The sequence below is a fragment of the Hemicordylus capensis genome, chromosome 12 (assembly GCF_027244095.1).
Source record: "Hemicordylus capensis ecotype Gifberg chromosome 12, rHemCap1.1.pri, whole genome shotgun sequence".
Taxonomy (NCBI): Eukaryota; Metazoa; Chordata; class Lepidosauria; order Squamata; family Cordylidae; genus Hemicordylus; species Hemicordylus capensis.
In genome coordinates this window covers 11,581,029-11,600,014 of record NC_069668.1, presented here as the reverse complement: position 1 = coordinate 11,600,014, position 18,986 = coordinate 11,581,029, and the positions used below count along the sequence as shown (strand labels likewise).

Below are 18,986 nucleotides of genomic sequence, written 5' to 3'. Positions count from 1 at the left end.
TCCTTTTCCAGGGGGGAAAAGAAAGGAGGCAACAGAGCCCCATAAGCCCCTAAGAAGACAATTCTATCTGGCCCTCTGGTTAGGCATTGGAGACCCGTGCTTTGCTAAGGGGAAGAACAAAAATGAGATTCCAGCCTTCAAGACGACCACAGTGAGGTTGAATGCGTGGTGACAGAACTGGGAAATAAAGCCCTCCTCCCAATTAAGTGGACTGCAGCCCACAAAAACAGATGCTGAAATATGTTTGCTAGTCTTTTAACTGATGAGGCTATTTTGCTACTGGAGTTGGTGGTTTTAACTGTAACAAACACATGCAACGACTCCTCTGGAATTGCTTCCTTCCTTGTATTTCCTCTGCCTTCTTCCGAGTCAGACCCTTGGTCCATCTAGCTTAGTACTGTCTGCACTGACTGGCAGCAGCTCACCAACGTTTCAGGCAGGATTCTTTCCCAGCCCAACCTGGAGATGCTGCCAGGGAGTGAAGCTGGGACCTTCTGCATGCCAAGCAGACGTTCTGCCACAGAGCCATGGCCCCAATCCACACTGGCCATCTTTTGCTCTCAGGCTTCCCACCTTTACCTTCAACACTTCTAGGACTGAGAGAGACGCAGGGCCCTACTCTGAATGCACGTGCACACACCCTGCCTTGATACTGCCGCCCAGAACAAAACTCATTCCGCACACAACTGAAAAACAGTAGAGAGAACACTGCCTCACAAGTCAGTGTGCTATTCCGAAAGAGCGATCGGACTCTGCACTTCCTTTGGTTCTTCTTAAGTAGCTGAGGAGGTCTAGCCTTACATAGGAAGCTGCCATAGACTGAGTCAGGCCCTTGGTTCAGCTAGCTGAGGATGGTCAACCCAGATGGGCAGCGGCTTCTCCAAGGCTGAAGGCAGGAGTCTCTCTCTGCCCTATCTCGGAGATCCTGCCAGGGAGGGAACTTGGAACCTAGATGCTCATTCCCTTAAGGGGAATGTCTTACAGTGCTCACACATCAAGTCTCCCATCCATATGCAACCAGGGTGGACCCTGCTTAGCTCTGGGGACAAGGCATGCCTGCGATCACCAGAACAGCTCTCCTCTCCCCATCCAGGGTGTCTTGTGGGGAAAGCCTCTGCTTCATCCGGAAGGGTCTCTCTGCCTGCTGCTGTGTCCGCCTGCCGGTTGCTAACAGCGGCTTTTGCTGCAGCAAAATGAGTCACTCTGTCAGGGGGCTGCAGCAGTCGTGGTCGAGAGGGATGGAGGGCGAGTCCCTCCGCAGCAGTCTGGGAGGCTGGTGCTTCCCATCCAGCCCCCACAGGTTGAGAGGCAGCTCTGATGTCCCCGAGAGCGGTTCTGCGCTTCCCATCCCATCCTTCATGTTCCTTCAAAAGATGTGCCAGGGCAGGAAAAGAATGGGTGGCGTTTCTACAGGGATGTTTACAAATCACCTGCAAACCCGCCCCCCCCTTTGATAATTAAACTCAATCATACCCTCCCTCAAGAATAATTATGTATATTTCGAAAAGTGTCTTAGGTCATCATACAGCACTTGTGAAGGTGGGAGCAGTGGAGAGCTGGGTAGGAAGGAACAGGCTGCCTTTGCTGCATCTAGTCTGGTGGCTATAGGGCAGCCTCCGAGGCAGGATGCCTCTCCATCCCAGTGGCAGGGGAGCAGCAGCAGCAGGAGAGAGGGCATGCCCTCCCCTCTTGCCCGTGGGCTTCTTGGAGGCATCTGGTGGGCCACTGTGAGCAGCAGGAGGCTGGATGAGATGGGCCTCCTTCGGCCTGATCCAGCAGGGCTGCGCTTATGTTCTTCTTATGCCTCTCAGGATTGTCTACCCAGACTGGCAGCAGCTTCTCCAAGGTTGCAGGCAGGAGTCTCTCCCAACCCTATTTGGAGATGCTGCCTGGGAGGGAACTTGGGACCTTCTCCCTACAAGCAGGCAGGTGCTCTTCCCAGAGCAGCCCCATCCCCTGAGGGGAATATCTGACAGTGCTCACACATGTAGTCTCTCATCCAGATGCAAGCCAGGGTGGACCCTACTTAGCCAAGGGAGAATTCATACTGGCCTCCACAAGACCGGCTCTCCAGCCTTTTCCAGGCCTCCTTGGAGATGCTGCCAGCGACGGAAACTGGAACCAGCTGCATGCAAAGCAGATGCTCGACCACTGAGCAATAGTGCCTTCCTAAACCTGCATAGAGAGAAAGGTGCCACCTACTGAGTCAGACCCTCGGTCCATCTAGCTCAGGATTGTCTACCCTGACTGGCAGCAGCTCTCCAGTTCCGGGCAGGAGTCTCTCCCAGCCCCATTTGGAGATGCTGCCAGGGACTGAACCCGGGATTTTCTGTGTGCAAAGCCGGGCCTCTACCACTGAGCCTGAAATGCAGGATGAAGCTAGGAAGTGTACTGTCGTACATGTGTTCAACAGAATGTGTGAATAACAGTACACCGTTTGTAGATGTGTTGAATGCCTGCACAGAGAGGTAACCTCTGAATTAGCCCTCGGTGCTCACAGAGCTTGGGAAGTGCGATAGCGCCATGATGAACCACCCCCTTTGCATGCAGAGCAGGGCTTCTTGAACCCAGGTGCCCGGATGCTGTTGGACTACAACACCTCGCCGAGGGTGATGGGAGTTGTAGTCCAGCAACATCTGGGTGGGGATCTGAGGTGGAGAGGACCCCAGGCCCAATCCCTGGCTGCTTCTCCAGCCCAAAGGATTCCGGGTCACCTTAGAAAGCCACTGCCTGGCAAAACCAGCCTGGGGCTGGGTACAAGCAGCTTTATCAGCCCACATGTGCCCTGGAGAGTGAGTGTCCTGTTTCCCTTGAGACGTCAATACTCCATCTCCCCCCCCCCCGCCCCCATAGCATGTGCCAGTCTCTGTCGTTGGCTCTGCCCACATGCAGGACCCCCAGCCACAGCCCATCAGCCGATGCCTCCCAATCGCTGCCCTCCTCCAAAGAGGCCCACTTCTCATTGGCTCGGAGCGGAGGTGCCAATAACAGGGCCCCCCCTGCCTGGCTGCCTTGTTTCCTAGAGAACAGGAAGCCTGGGAGGGGAGATGCTGAAAGGGATTGGCAGAGGGACAACCCAACCCACCCACTCGACACCAGAGAAAGAGCCGCTGATGGTGGAGGGCTCAGGTGAAGCGATGCAGGCAGGTGGGGCTTGGGGAAGGAAGTGGGACATCCCTAGGAAGGAAGGAAGGAAGGAAGGTGTCTCACCAAGGCGTGATGCTCTTGGGGCGCTGGAGGCAGGCGTTAATGTCAAGGAGGGCTTAAAGTGGTTTGAGAGAGGCATGAGGTGCAGCCCCACTGCGTTCCCAGGCTGGGGTCCCCAGATGATGCCAGACTACCACTCCCATCACCCCCTGCCGCTGCAGCTGGGGGTGATGGGCATTGTAGTCCAGCACCCTCTGGGGACAGATTGAGATGCTTGGGGGACCCCCTGGCAACCGTGCACATGTTTCCCTCTAGTTCCGTTGCTTCCACTGATCAGACTGAGGGATGAAGTGATCGTTGCAAGCCAGCCTGTGGGGTGGGTGTTCGCAGCAGCCCGCACTCTCTAACCAGCTCCCAACTCCCCACCCTGAGAGAAGTGGCCATCTGTCTCCCGCCTGAGTCTCCCGGGTAGCCATGGGAACAGGAGAGAGCTTTGCAGCTTCAGGGGCTGAAGACAGGCAGCGTTTCCCCCACACAGGGCAGGGTCCTCCTCTGTGGGGTGCACAGGCATGCCCCTTCACCCGCTGCCACCTCGGGCCAAACGGGCTCTGCGGACCGTCGGAGCCCTGCCATGCTCCGCCTGGCCCGTTGGGCCTGAGAGAACACCCTCGTGGGACCACCAAGGACAGAGCCCATCGGCCGGACCTTCTCCAGATTGACTCCCCGGATGCTCCGCTGATTCCTGAAAGCATCTTGGATGGATGGATGGACAGACTGAGCCCCTTTGGGACTGCTGTGCTCCTCATCCCCAGCCACAGTGGCCCCTGGGAGTTCTCGCCTGTCAGCCCCTGGGGACCCGGGTTCGAGAACCCCTGCCAGAGGCTTCTACGGCACCGTGGCCTTCCATTCTGGGTTGTGCTGGCTGTGGCTGCTGAAGTGACAGGCGTGTGGTTGTGCAAGGGTGCTCTCTACAGGTCACAAGAGTGAATTGCATGTCATAGGAACATGGGAAGCTGCCTTATACTGAGTCAGACCACTGGTCCATCTAGCTCATTATTGCCAACCCAGACTGGCAGCGGCTTCTCCAAGGTTGCAGGCAGGAAACTCTCTCAGCCCTATCTGCAGATGCTGCCAGGGAGGGAACTTGGAACCTCGGATGCTCTTCCCAGAGCAGCTTAATCCCCTAAGGAGAATCTCTTCCAGTGCTCACACTTCTCATCTCCCTTGCATATGCAAGCAGGGCAGACCCTGCTTCGCTAAGGGGACAAGTCATGCTTGCTACCACCAGACCAGCTCTCCACCCAAGAGGATCTCCCCCCAGCTAGTCCTCCTAGCTGAAGTCTGCACCAGGTCCCCCGATGATGTTGGACTACAACTCCCATCACCCCTGCCATTCATTGCAGCAGGGGATGATGGGAGTTGTGGTCCAACACCTGGCAACCTGAGGCTGCAAACCCCTGGAAGTCTACACAGTTTCACGAGGTGAAAGGAAATGGGGTCTCTGGAGCTCTGGGTCCTCCGTTGCTTCTCAGTTGTGCAAACCCCTGAAGCTTGACCCCCGAAATGGGCTTCTCTCTCTCTTGCTCTTATGCATTGCATCCTCAGCAGCTTGCACTCCACATGACGTGCACCAAACAAAATTCCAGTATTTAGGTCTTGCAGATACTATAAAATCCAGCCAAGAAGCACAACGACAGGATCCTCAGGTGCTTGGCACCACGGAAGCGGGGAGTGGACCCTCAGCCCTGACTCTGCTCTGGCCTTTCCAGCCCTGGACACCACCTTTTGCTGTTAGAACCACCGTCGTGCCAGCTGCAGAGAGGTTGGGGTGGCCTGGACCAGGCTCCAGGATGAGAAGGATGTCAGCATTTCAGCAGAGGCAACTCCCTGCGGCTGGAGGAAGTCAGCTGGCCCTTCCCAGACTCCCCCCACACCGCTGCCTCCATCTACATCAATTGGCTGCTATGAAGATGAGCCCCCCCCCGAAGAAACCAACGTCCCCCCTAAGATTGTCCATGAGCCAGCTGGGGGGACGGGCACAATCCGGGAGGGTTGAATGCTCAGGGACCAGGTCTGCCCCCTAGAGGCGACAGCTGCACTGCAGGACATCCAGTGGGTTCTCATGTTTTCGAATTTATCTCCTCAGGGTGCGCCTGCCAAATAGCCTCTGAAATCCTGACTGATGTGAGTGCACATGCAGCAGTAGCCCCTGGGTGAGAGCGCTCCTGCACAAATGTGCAACAACCAACACTGCTGAGGCTCGCCCTGTTTTCAGGAAGTGCCTTCCACAGTCTAAACACGGCCCTGAGGGTTGCACGGACCTCAGGGACACGTGTCCACAGGTCTAGCGGCACTTCCAGAGCTTTGGGACGGCGCCAAAAAACCCGTTGTGCTTCTGTGCCAGAGCGCTCTCATTTCGGAAGTGCGGAGATTAGTGCTGAGGCTGGAAGCACGCAGTGGTGGTCTTATTAAGTCGGCCAGATGTTTAGAAGTACCTGCATTAAGACAGTTCGCACCTTGTAAAAAGACTCTGCTGCCTAATTAACTGAGGGCACTGTTTTGATCGGCCAAATGGTGCTTAACAGAGCCATCTCAACGGATGTGCAGCACAGCATTCTGCACGTTTGCTCAAGAGTACGCTCCACTGAGTTCACAGGTTTCGATCGCACGGCACCTCTAGAAACAATGCCACACTGTGCACAACCTGGGCCTCGCATTTCATGCCCAAGATCCCTGCCGCAGAGATAGAAGTTGTCAGCATCCCACGGCTTACAGTACAGAGACGGGCTCAAAATACCTCGACAACTTTGCAAACTAAAAATAGCTCTGAGGTCAGGCTCCTTCTTAAGGTGGTAGCAGCAGCAGCAGCCACCGCCAAAGAACAGCCCTGATGCAATCCAACATGGTTTGCTGGGGACCCAGAGGAGATGGGAACAGATTCCGAGTGGATTGGGATAGGAACCTAGGAAGCTGCCATCTCCCGAGTCAGACCCTTGGTCCATCTCGCTCAGTGTTGTCTGCACTGACTGGCAGCAGCTCTCCAAGGTTTCAGGCAGGAGCCTTTTCCATGCCTGCCTGGAGATGCTGCTAGGGATCGAACCTGGGACCTTCTGCATGCCATAAGAACAGCTGGGCTGGATCAGGCCCAAAGCCTATCTGGTCCATCATCCTGTTTCCCACAGTGGCCTGCCACCCACCAGATGCCTCTGAGAAGCCCACAGGCAAGAGGTGAAGGCATGCCCTCTCTCTTGCTGTTGCTCCCCTGCCACTGGTATTGACAGGCATCTGGAGGTGGCCTATAGCCACCAGACTAGTAGTCATTGATAGACCTGTCCTCCTTGAGACGATGGGAAACACCGATATCGGGCAGCAACGATATAGGAAGATGCTGAAAGGCATCATCTCATACTGCGCAGGAGGCAGCCATGGTCAACCCCTCCTGTATTCTACCAAAGACAACCACAGGGCTCTGTGGTCCCCAGGAGTCGACAACTACTTGACTGCACACTTTACTAAAGCAGAGTAGTAATACTCCTAAAATAACTTGTGCCATCGATTCGGTGTCGACTCCTGGCGACCACAGAGCCCTGTGGTTGTCTTTGGTAGAATACAGGAGGGGTTGACCATTGCCATCTCCCATGCAGTATGAGATGATGCCTTTCAGCATCTTGCTATATCGCTGCTGCCCGATATCGGTGTTTCACCAGCGGGGATTCGAACCGGCAACCTCGGGCTTGCTAATCAAGTCATTTCCCCTCTGTGCCATTAGGTGGCTTAGTACTGCTAAAAGCACTACTGAACTACAATCCTCCCCTAGAGGTTACATAGGAAGCTGCCTTTGACTGAGTCAGACCCTTGGGCTGTCTTTCTCAGTAGTCTCCACACTGACCGGCAGTGGCTCTCCAAAGCTCTTTCTTTGCCCTGACTGGAGATGCTGGCAGACAGGAAATGAACTTGGGGGCTTCTGCATGCCAAAACGGTGCTTTACCACTGAGCTACGGCCTCATCCCTGTTTCAGGTGGAGCTCTCTCACACCGGCAGTGTTTCCCAAGCTTTGTTTTGCGAAAGCACCTTTTTTTCCTAAATTAAAATGAGAGACACTCTTCACTCCGGCATCCAAAACGACAGAGACACAGGAAACTGACACAGTTCTAAAGTGAACGCAGGTACGGTCATTCATGGGAAAATGTGTGTGCATAGAGACATCTGAAAGCAGGTTGAATGAGCAATGTCTGAATCGGGCTTTTTCCTGGAATGGGCCTCCATCTCTTGCTCCGTTGTCTCTGCAAACCCATATGCCCCAGCTGTCAAGAAGATGTGCTTCTCTCCTTTCCCTGTTCATGTCCCATGTTATTCTCTAACTCCCATGTGGCAAATTAAATTTGGAGAGCGGGAGATTTGAAACGCACTTATGGACTGACCACCACAAGCATTCCACGTGGAGGAGAGGTGATGATGCAGTTAATCCTGTCACTGGTGGCAGAAATAAATACAATATTGAAGTTATCAGGGGAAAGGGGCAGTGCCGGCACTGGCAACCCAAATCTAGCGTGGAGGAGAAAAGAAGCACGGCAACACACACACAAAAGCAGGGGCGTAACTACCATTAGGCAAGCTCAGTGCTTGAACATCCTTTTACTTGCATGCAGAAGTTTCCAGGTTCACTCCCCGGAAGGATCTCCTTAGCAACATCTCCAGGTAGGCCTGGGAGAGACTCCTGTCCGAAATCCTGGAGAGCTGCTGCCAGTCAGTGTTGACAGTTCTGAGCTAGATGGATCAAGGGTCTGACTCAGTGTAAGGCAACATGCTATGTTCCTAAGCATGGGGGAAATAGCAGTTGACAATGATGCCAAATCCCTCATCAAGGGTGATGAAAAAGGACAATTTTCGATTAAGCCACCCCCCGCCCCCAGAAGGACATGCACAGTGTCAAGTTTGCTCTCTTTCGTGCAGATTTCCAAAGTGACTCGCTTGGGGTGGACCTTCAATGTGGCAGAGTGAGGGGGGAGCAGGAAGTGCAGGGGGGCTCTGTCTCCATGGGCACCACCTCACTGCCCATTGCTTCCTCACCACCTCTCCCCATCTTGAGCTCAGAGCCTTCCTTGCCACCTGTTCCACTGCATGGCCCCGGGGAGATCATAAGCACAGCCCTGCTGGATCAAGCCCAAGGAAGCCCATCCAGTCCAGCATCCTTTCCCCCACAGTGGCCCACCAGATGCCTCCGGGAAGCCCACAGGCAAGAGGTGGATGAGGGCATGCCTCCTCTCTTGCTGTTGCTCCCTTGCCACTGGTATTTAGAGGCATCTGAGGCTGGAGGTGGCCTATAGCCCTCAGACTAGTAGCCACTGATGGACTTGTCTTCCATGAATATATCTAAGCGCTTCTTAAACCCATCCTGACTGGTGGCTGTCACCACATCTTGTGGCAGATAATTCCATAGGTTAATTATGCACTGTTGTGTGAAAAAGGACTTCCTTTTGTCCGTCTTAAATTTCTTGGCCATCAGTTTCATGGGAAATCAGTTTCCCATCAGTTTCATCTCTCTCAACACCATGCATGGTTTTCTAGACCTCTATCATGTCTCCCTTCAGTGGTCCTTTTCCTAAACTAAATAGCCCCAGGTGCTGTAGCCTTACCTGTAAGGAAGGTGTGCTAGGGAGATTATGGGGGAAAGAGAAAAACATCTTCCTAGCCACACTCTCCATGCCAGAGGTCCCCAGCCTTGCGAACCCAGTTGTCGCTGGACTACAGCTCCCATCTTCCCTTGTCTCCAGCCACTGTGGCTGTGGATGATGGAATGGCAGGAGTCCAACTGCATCTGGGGAATCAAGGGGCACCAGTCCCCTGATCATTTTGCCCGCCCTTCTCTAAAGCCTTGGCTGAGCGCCGGGTGGGGGCTCGTGGGCAGACTGGATGCCCTCGTGGCACCCCTTTCCAGCGAGCCTCTTCCCACGTGCGGCGGGGAGGCGGAGCCCAGACACGCTTCCACGACGCGTCGTTTCTTCGCTGCTCTGTCCGGATCCTGCAGTGAAGTCATAGCCCTGATTTAGGACCTGACAGTGACATCCATTTCCCGGAGGCGGCGGGGAACGGGAAGAGCCCTCCCCCGGAGTCCCCAGGCGGGGGCGGCGCGACAAGCGCCCCCCATCCAGGCCAAGGAAGCGGGATCGCGCGGTCCACTCGAGTCCTCCACCTCCAAGCACGAGCCGCTTCTCCACGTTTCCTTCCTTCTCCAAACCGGCGTTGCAGTTCGGAAAATTCAGGGCCGGTTTGGGAAGCGAACACGCCACCCTGACACTTCCTTGTTCCCTTTGCATCATTAAAGGGAAACAAACAAACAAACAAACCCCAGAATAAATTAAACGGAGACCCAGAGAATGAGGCGGATGACAGTCTCGCTCTGGAGACGGAGAGACGGTTCAGCCCCCGGCTTGCTTTCCCCGTGTTTAAAGCCGGCCCTCGGCGCGCTGACCTGCATTTCCCACGGCCGGTCCTCCAAGGCGCGCTGGGGAGCAAGCCCCGGGGTAAGGCTGGCTCCCCAGTCAGGACAGGAGGCCGAGGAGCGGGCCGCGGCGGGGGTCCCCCCCGCCCTCCTCCGGGGTGCGTTTCCAGGAGCGCCCGTCAGAATTCCGTGCATGGGATGGATGATCTCGGGCTTCCTTAGCCCTCTTCCTAGAAAAGGGGGCTTGATCCCCCCGCGGCCTTTTGCAGGAAGAGGGAAACCAGTGCCCGCTCTCCTCGTCTTCCGAGCAAGATCGCAAGGGGGCGACGGCGGCACGAAGCGCCTGGGCCTTTCCTTGGGATCGGCCGGGTTGGTTTGGCGGAAGGAAAGGCAGAGCACGAAGCGCGCAGACAGAGCCAGCAACGCTCCGAGGGCTTCAGACGGGGAGGCAGGGTGGGGTGGGGGGGGGGGGGAGGCCAGGCTGCGCCGCTGCCCCGTCCGCTCTCCGCTTTCCACGTCTCCCTTCAGGGCGCGGCGGAGGCGCGCGGCCGCCCGCCGCCGCGTGTCTGTGCGCGTGTGGAAGCACCTCTTGCAAGAGGAGCGGGCGAGGCGCGCCCACAGGAATCGCCGGGAAGTGCTGACGTTGCTCGCCCGGCCCTGGCGAGGCTGCAGAGCGAAGTGGAAAGAAAAGGAGGAGGTGGAGGACAGAAGAAAAGGATGGGCTGTGGAGAAGGCGGCGGCGGCGGCGCAGCAGGAGGAGACCGCTTTGCACTTGGGAAGTAAGGCGCGGGGTGGGGGGAGTTGACCAGGGCGGGGCGAGGAGGCCCGGAAGCGTCTGGATTGCTGGAGCCCGGCTGTCAGTCGGCTGGCAGCAGCCCCCCTCCGGCCGGGCGCGGAGAGAGCGAGACGGGCTGGCTGGCTGGCGGGTGCGCCCTCCCCGAGCCCCGCCAGAGCAGGCAGCGGCGTGCGCGTCCGGGAAGCGGCCCCTTCCCTCCCCGCCGGCTGCCGGTGCCCCCAGCCGCCATCGGGAGGCCCCGTGGCTTTCCAATGGAGGAGCAGCCCGGCCAGCCGCAGCCCCACCACCAGCAGCAGCAGCCCCAGCCGCCGCCGGCGCAGCAGCAGCAGCCCCACCACCACTACCACCACCATCATCACCCGCACCACCACCACCACCACTACTACTACTACAACCACAACCACCACCAGCACCACCAGCAGTATCTGGGCGAGGGCAGCCCCGGCAAGGCCCAGCAGCAGCAGAAGCCGCCTCTGCAAGCCCTGAAACATGAGCCTAAGCACGGAGGCGGCGGCGGCATTGGCGGCACGGGCACCGCAGCAACAGGAGGCGGCGGCGGCGGCGGCAGTGGCGGCCTCCAGCAACAGCAGGAAGCGCCCCGCAAGAAAGCAGGTCGGCGGCTGGCGGGTGGGCTGGGAGAGGGCACAGGGATGGGCCCGGCTGCAGAGCGGCCCGGTGGCGGATCGATGGGGACGGGAGGAATCTGGGCCTGGGGATCCGGCGGCGGCGGCGGCTCCCGGGAGGGAGCAAAGGAAGGCCGGGCCAGGCCGGAGCGCGCTGGGAGAAGCAGCGCTTCGGGGTAAGGGGCACGGAGGCCGCTGCCCGGCGGGGAAGGAGCGCGCGGGCGGGGGCCTTTGGACCTGGCCCGGGTGCTCAGCGCGGGGAAAGGCGGCGCTGCTGCACACGGCGGGCCCGATCTCTGCTGGGCCTGACGGTGGGGGGGCTGTCTCCAGCAGGGCAGAGCGCGCCGGAGCGCCAGCAGGGAAGGCCGCCTGGGAGGGAGCCCGCCCGCTGCGCCTGACTTGGGGCGCGGGCAGGAGCAGCCCAGGCCTCCTCCGGCGCCGGGGGTGGGTGGGGGTGTCGCTGGTAGGCGGGCCGCCTCCCCACCCGGGGAAGGAGGAGAAGACGTGGTGGGGCCGGAATAAGGCGAAGGGGCCCGGGGCCGCGAGGCCGGCCTGGCCCCGGTCGCCGGGGAGGCCGCTCGGGGGCGGGCGGACCAGGCCGGGCCCGAGGAGGGGAGGGGGCGGCCGGGCCGACGTGATCTTCCTGGCGGCGGCCGGGCCTGGGTTGGGGCGGCGGCGGGGCCGCGTCCTTCCCGGGCCCGCTGGAACCTTCTCCTGGGCCGCGGCTTCCTCCTCCTCCCCCGCGCGGCGTCCCCGCCGCCATGTTGGGCGGGAGACGAGGCCGCCGGGCCCGGCGCGAGACAAGGCCGCCGGCCACCGCCCCGCTGAAGCCCTCCGGCCTTGGTTGTGGCCGGCCGCCCACAACCAACCCGCGCCTCCGGGCAGCACAAAGCCAGGGCCGGGCCTGAGCCGCCGCGGAGGAAGAGGAGGGGAGCGCCTTGGGTGGGGCCGGCGGGGTGGGTGGGTTGGAGGGAAAGTAGATGGGGGGGCGCCTAAGATGGGGCTGGAGAGTGAGGAGCCCCCCTGTGGGGTGGGTGGCACAGTCTTGATCTCTGTTCAGTCTCGGGGGGCTTGGTGGTGGGAATGGAAGTGTGCCCAACATGGGGGGGCCCAAGGTGGGGATGCCACAGGCACCCACACTCTGGTCGGGCAATGTGAGGTGGGGCCAGGAGATCAGGGTGTGTGAGAGAGAATGTCTATGGAAGGCCCCTGCTATCCTTTGACCCCCATCTCCCCCCCCCCCTGCCCCAGTATGCTATTCTTAGCTGTAGGCCTTACAAGCCCCCCCCCCGTGCACCTAGGTAATTTTGGAGCCTGGACCTCGAGTCCTTTGGAGGCTCCTCTTCCTCTGCCAGATAAGCATCATCATGCTCAGCCAAAGGACCACAGCACATGGGGGGGGGGGGCAGGGGCTGCAGAGGCCCTGTACCTTGGCCCGGAAGTCAAAGAGCACCTGTAAGAACACAAGAACAGCCCTGCTGGATCAGGCCCAAGGAGGCCTATCCAGTCCAGCATCCTGTTTCCCACAGTGGCCCACCAGATGCCTCTGAGAAGCCACAGGCAAGAGGGGCGGGCATGCTCTCTCTCCTGCTGTGACTCCCCTGCAACTGCTACTCAGAGGCATCTGAGTCCCTCACACTTCTGTCCCTGGGATGCTCAGCACCTTCCTTTCTTGCCTGTCCTGATTCCCTTCCAAAGCCCAGTTTGCCACAAGGCTTCTATATTTTACTTATTTGCTACATTTATATCTACTTCTTAAAACTGAGGTCTGTTGTAATGCAACATGGCAGCATCTATATTTTGAGCAGAACTTCAGGAAGCGGAGAAAACAGGTTCAAGGGCAAATCTTTTATCCAATACAGTGTGTCAGGAACCCACACTGCATAATGCTGTGTAGTTCAGGGGTTTACAAACATTCTGCTAGCCTGTGTCTAGCGTGTGGCGGTTTTCATCTACCTCCGAGAGACTTGAGTAGGAAGGTAACGTGGTTCCTAGAACTTGCTTCCTGTTGAGAAGTTCTGTGGAACATGGAATACTCTCATGCTAGCGTAAGAAGATCCAGGAAGAGATCTCTTTACTTATTTCATAACATTTTTAGAATATGCATGGTTAGATATGCATGATGAGACATGCTCTCGCCTGCGCCAATTCTTTTAAAATTCACAAAATCATTGCGCCAGGATTAGAAATGGCCGTCGCTGGAACAAAGGACTGGCATTCATGAGATCCATCTTTGATCAGCTTGGCTGCATCACAGGCAACAGAGAGCTTTCTCTCGTCCTGTCTCATAGGGATATAAGATGCTGCCTTCTAGAGTTGGGCTCTTGGCCCTTCTAGCTCAGGGCTGTCTGCAATGACTGGCAGCAGCTCTCCAAGGTTTCCGGCAGGGGTCTTTCTTAGCCCTACCTGGAGATTGAACCTTGGACCTTCTGCCTGCAAAGCAGGGGCGCCGCCACCTTATCCCCATTGTATCATCCTCCCTGGATTATTGCTGCCGCCTCCTGAGTGCAGATCCAGCCTCTTTGCATAAAGGAAGAGAGAGAGCTGGTCTTGTGGTGAGCGTGATTTTGTCCCCTTTGATGAACAAGGCCTGCTTGGGTTTTCATTTGGATGGGAGGCTACTTGTGAGCTCAGTAAGATCCGAGGCCGTGCCTTGGCAGAAGAGCATCTGTTTGCACAAGGTCCCAGATTCACTCCCTGGCATGGGAAAGACTCTTTCCCGGAGAGCCATTGCCAGTCAGGGTTTTCTCTCCAAAGATGGTTGACTTGGTTTGCCGCACCAGAGAGGGAAATTAGTTATTGCCGCCTGTGGCAGTGTATGCCCCCTCAATAACAGTGAAGACTATCCCCAGGCCTGGGGATTTGAGCGTGGCACTGAGCCAGCTGATGGATGGACAGCTGAGGGAGCCAAGAGGCACCTCTCAAAGTATCAGTTCTCTTGTATTTGGGGAGAGCAACTGGCCCTCTCCATCCCCAGCACAGGCAGGAGAGCTGGTCTTGTGGTCGCAAGCATGACTGGTCCCCTTAACTAAGCAGGGTCTGTCCTGGTTGCATATGAATGGGAGACTGCATGTGTGAGCATTGTAAGATATTCCCCTTAGGAGATAATGGGGCTGCTCTGGGAAGAGCAGAAGGTTCCGAGTTCCCTCCCTGGCAGCATCTGCAAGATCAGGGTGAGAGAGAATTCGCCTGCAACCTTGGAGAAGCCGCTGCCAGTCTGGGTAGACAATACTGAGCTAGATGGACCAAGGGTCTGACTCAGTATATGGCAGGTGATGATAACTCACCTTTTTGAGGGAGAAGAGAGCTGGTCTTGTGGTAGCAAGCATGACATTTCCTTAGCTAAGCAGGATCTGCCCTAGTTGCATATGAATGGGAGACTACATGTGTGAGCATTGTAAGATATTCCTCTTAGGGGATGGGGCCGCTCTGGGAAGAGCATCTAGGTTCCCAAGTTCCCTCCCTGGTGGCATCTCCAAGATAGGGCTGAGAGAGATTCCTGCCTGCAACCTTGGAGAAGCCGCTGCCAGTCTGTGAAGACAATACTAAGCTAGATAGACCAATGGTCTGATTCCATATATGGCAGCTTCGTATGTTCCACAGCATCTGTCCAGCAGTAGCTGCTGGTGTCTCCCTCACATTTCTTTTTAGATCGTGACCCCTTTGGGGACAGGAACCATCTTATTTCTCTCTGTCAACCGTTTTGAGAGCTTTTGTGTTGATAAGCAGCATATACATACTTGTAGGTAATAGCAGAGAGGTCTCCAGAAATTTTGAGCTGGCTCCCAGAGCCAAGGAACACTTAACAAGGCCAGAGAGTATGTCTGGGTTCAAATGAAGCTAAAGGGGGTGCATTGCTATTAACTTCTGTTGTGGAGTGGGGAATACGGGAGCTGAACCCAAGGACAACTGGGGTGTGGCACCAGAGGGTCCCCTTCAGAGCGTCAGTGTGTCCCACCCCTATACTTCAACATTGTTTTATTTTGCTATGTGCATAACTTACCGGCTTTAGGGAACGGTGCCCTTGCGTTCAAAAACAGCCCCCACCGTCTCCTTGTTTCTGCATGTCTTGATCTCACCGGCCTAGATGCCGAGGGACAGCCTCTGCCCGATGCCACACGGCGCTGGCTTCTTGTTCAGAGTGCTCAAGCCCTCCGCTTGAAGTGTGTTCTGAGCTTTCCTCTCTGCTGGTCCTCTGAGCCGAGCGCCCTAGTTCTCCCACACAGAGAAGATTGTCAGCTGGAGATGTACCGATAGGGTCTCTGTCTCTCTCTCTCACTCACTCACTCACTCACTTTTGTTTTCTAGGCACTCACATTTGGGTCCCCTGGTGACGTTTCACTATACCTCCCATAATCCTGAAGGCCATTGCTGCAGGGAATGATGGGAGTTGTAGTCCAGCATCATCTGGGGACCCAAATTTGAGAGCTCCTCAGATCTGATCTGCTGGGTTCAGACCCAGTTTTGGTGAGTGTTGGAAAGCCAAGCCAAACACCTGGAAGGGTTTTCTTTCTGAGGAAGGTGGCTTTCTAAAATGCAGTAGTGGAGGAATAATTTCCTAAAAAGGTGGGGGGGGGGCGGGGAGGAAGTTTCTGCTAGGCATTTCCTGGTTGGCTTGAAGTGACTCCTTGCCGTCAAGGCTTGAGTGCCCGAGAGAGGCATGCTGAAAGATGCACTGCCTTAATCGAATTTAATCTGGACTTCAGAGCTGCGTCTGGTACATGGAGGTTTTCTGCCTGTCCTCTGAGGCTTTGCTCTTAGACTGTACTTGTGGAGGGGGTGGTGATGGCTTCATGTGACTGTCTTTTTGCAACAATAAACATAATAATGTCAATATTACTGGAGTCCGTGGGTGTTAGGGTGTTGGGCGAGGAGTGTGGAGACCAGAGTTCAAATCCCCGTTCCGCTGTGAAGCTCCCTGAGTGACTTGGGGCCAGTCACACATGGAGGGGCTGCCATGGAAAAGCAGCTTCTCCACCCCCACTGAGCTGTACCCCCATCCCCAAAGGTGGCATGTAGCAGCCTCCCGTCCGGGCACGGAGCACACCGAGGCCTGCTTAGCTTCAGCAAGGAGGCTGCATCGTGTGCCCCTCGGCCCTTCTCTGAGATCACGGTCTAAAGCAGTGATCTTCACTATTTTTCAAGAGGGGCCATTTTGGCCAAAAAAAACCCCCACCCTAACCCTTCCATGCCCTCGTCTCTTCCGAGCTCCAGGAGGTCAGTGCTGGGAAGGGCTACGCTCCCCAGCACTCCTTCCAAGATGGTGCCGGGGCTCAAGACGACTCTGCTGCCCTACATGGAATCCCACCAGCACTGGGCAAAGAGCAGCACTGCATGATGGGAATGGTCGCCTCCACAGGGCGCCGGAGGAACTGTGCAGAGTATTCCGCTGTGGCCGAAGCCTCACACAGGCCCAACCCACGAGAAGTCCAGGGCCCACACTTGGGGTTGACGGGCCACCACTGGCTCCTGGGCCTTGCTATGCAGGTCATTGGTCTAAGGCAGGGATTCTCAATGTTGGGTCCTCAGATGTGATTGGACTTCAACTCCCATAATCCCCACCCCCAGTGGCGTTTGGTTGGGGATGATGGGAGTTGAAGTCCAATCACATCTGGGGACCCAGTGTTGAGAATCCCTGGTCTAAGGGCTTCAGGCCTTCTTCTAAACGATAGATGTAGCATATCCTGTGTGATGCTAACCTCCTTGTGTTTTCTAGGCTATGGGGAGCTCAACGGGAACGTCGGAGAAAGAGAAGCCTCTCTGAAGAATCTGAATGCGGCCGAACCGGCTGGTTCCATTTCCAGGGTTCCCAACGGCAACCAGCAACCCGGAGACACTACTCTCGCCCTGAAACCGGCTGTGAAGGGCGGCCCTTTTGGGAAGGCCGGACTCAAGCCCAAGAACTTCATTCTGAAAGGGGGCTTGGACAAAAAGGGCGAGAAATGTTACGAGAGTAAAATGCGAGAGAGCCAGCCCTCAGAGAAGACGGAGGCACTCTCTATCCCCAACGGCGTGGTCACGAGCGGTCCCGCCTACATCACTAATGGTTACGTCGGCAAAGGGGTGGACAACGACGGGAGCGGCTCGGAGAGCGGCTACACCACGCCTAAGAAGCGGAAAGGCCGGCAGAACAGCGCCAAGGGCTGCGAGAACCTGAGCCTCGTGCAGGAGAAGATCATGCAGCACGAGTCGGCCCTTGCCGCCTCGACCTTGAAGCAGGAGGTGGACGGTTTCAAGGCCGACGGCGGGGAGCTGAAGGCGGGCAGAGTGGGTGGCATGAAGCTCACTTGGAAATGCGAGGCGGGGGCCGGTCGCGGGAAGCCAGGTGCCGGGGACATGCCACGGAAGAACTCGGAGGCCAAAGTGGGCGTCGCCAGCAAGAAGTTTGAGGAGCGCCCCAAGGGGAAGCACCTGTCAGTCGCTTCCTCCAAAGAGGACTCCTGGACTCTCTTTAAGCCGCCCCCAGTTTTCCCAGTGGATAACAGCAGCGCCAAAATTGTTCCGAAGATCAGTTATGCAAGCAAAGTGAAAGAGAACCTCAACAAAGCCGCACAGAACCCTTCTCCGTCCCTGTCCTCCTCCTCCTCCTCCTCCTCCTCTTCATCTTCCTCCTCCTCCTCTTCCTCCTCCTCCTCTTCCTTGTGTTCGTCATCTGCTGTGGAAGTGCAGGTCCAACCCTCCAGCCGCCTGTCCCAGGTCCCCATGTCCGCCATGAAATCCGTTACTTCTGCTAACTTCTCCAATGGGCCGGTTTTAGCGGGGGGCGACCGCGGAGCATGCTCCCTGGGGACCCAGTCGCTGCTCGTGCCTGCTGCTAGTGCCGTTCTGCCGGCATCTTCTGAGCTGGTGCCCCAGGATGCGAGTTCTGCTCTGGTGGCTGTGGAGCAGAAGAAGTCAAGTCTTTTAATCTACCCTTCAAATATGCAAGCCGTTCTCCTCAGCGCCACACACCCTGAGCCACCGTTCCAGACGAACCAGCAGAGCCTCGGTGACATCTTCCAGAACCAGTGGGGTTTGTCCTTTATCAACGATCCCAGTGCGGGCCCTGAGACTGCTGCTAGGAAGGCGGGGGATGCGAAGGCTGTGGAAGTGACATTTCAAGGGGAATGCCCTGCCGTTTTGGGGTCCCAGGGGGCCGAGACGGGTCCCGAGCAGCCGGTGTTCCCCAAGGCTTACGAGCTGGACAAACGGACTAGTCCGCAGCTCCTCGGCAGTCTCCTCGAGCTGGGGACCACTGGTGAGGCGGGTGGCTTCTTGCTGGAGTCCCATCCACCCAGTGGCCTGCGGCAGGCTGAGCTCAGTGGCCCAGGGGCATTTGTGTTCCTGGCCAAGGACTGCAATGTAGAGAGTCGCCTGGCCTCCCCTCCCACGAACAGTTTGTTAGCCTCCGCCAAAGAACAGAGCCACCAGAGGGGCCTAGAAAGGAAAGAGAGCTGGAGTGATTTTGACCTGAGGGCTGCTGTTCTATATCACACTCAAGGTAATGCCTTTGCCTTTCTTCTGAGCATCTGCCCACACCCTCTCTGAACCTAACGTCTCATAAGGTGCTCCTGGCCACCAGTGCCTATAGGAAAGAACATAGGAAGCTGCCTTATACCGGGTCGGACCCTTGGTCCTTCCAGCTCAGAATTGTCTGCTCTGACTGGCAGCAGCTCTCCAAGGTTTCAGGCAGGACTCTTTCCCAGTCCTACTTGGAGACGCTGCTGGAGATTGACTCTGGGACCTTCTACGTACAAAACAGGTGTTCTGCCACTGAGCGACAGCCCCAGTCTCTCTCAAATATAGGCCCGCCGTATCTTGGGATATGCAGACTTCCTTCATGGAGGGCGGAAAGCCCATAGCTTAGTGATGGAGGATGTACCTGAATCCTGAAGGTCCTGGGTTCAGTTCAGAGCATCACCACTGAAAGCAGGGGTTCTCCAACTGGGGTCTCCCCAGGTGCTGTTGGACTACAGCTCCCATCCTCCCCAGCCACAAT

The 18,986-nt window shown here is 57.0% G+C and overlaps 2 protein-coding genes and 1 long non-coding RNA gene across 8 annotated transcripts in view; 1 reads left to right on the top strand and 2 right to left on the bottom strand.

Annotated features, from left to right (window-relative positions):
* Nucleotides 1-1,470: 1,470 nt before the first annotated feature.
* On the bottom strand, nt 1,471-16,848 carry LOC128335863 (uncharacterized). Of its 2 annotated transcripts, none has more exons than XR_008311751.1 (3): nt 16,708-16,848; nt 15,012-15,217; nt 1,471-2,175 (listed from the first exon to the last, which is right to left on the bottom strand). It is a non-coding gene; the product is annotated as an uncharacterized LOC128335863 (long non-coding RNA). The 2 variants fall into 2 exon arrangements; XR_008311750.1 differs by lacking the exon at nt 1,471-2,175 and adding an exon at nt 12,854-13,026.
* The window catches only part of NUFIP2 (nuclear FMR1 interacting protein 2), a 21,521-nt gene continuing 12,757 nt past the window's right edge, over nt 10,223-18,986 (top strand). Inside the window, exons 1-2 of the mRNA XM_053274623.1 lie at nt 10,223-10,997; nt 16,725-18,488. Of these exons, the coding sequence (XP_053130598.1) occupies nt 10,637-10,997; nt 16,725-18,488 (2,125 nt within the window). The 5' untranslated portion in view covers nt 10,223-10,636. The remainder of the gene's footprint in view (nt 10,998-16,724; nt 18,489-18,986) is intronic.
* The window catches only part of CRYBA1 (crystallin beta A1), a 35,044-nt gene continuing 33,808 nt past the window's right edge, over nt 17,751-18,986 (bottom strand). For all 5 annotated transcript variants that reach the window (XR_008311744.1, XR_008311749.1, XR_008311746.1 and 2 more), the window contains one exon: nt 17,751-17,885. The gene's annotated coding sequence lies outside the window, so the exon portion shown is untranslated. The remainder of the gene's footprint in view (nt 17,886-18,986) is intronic.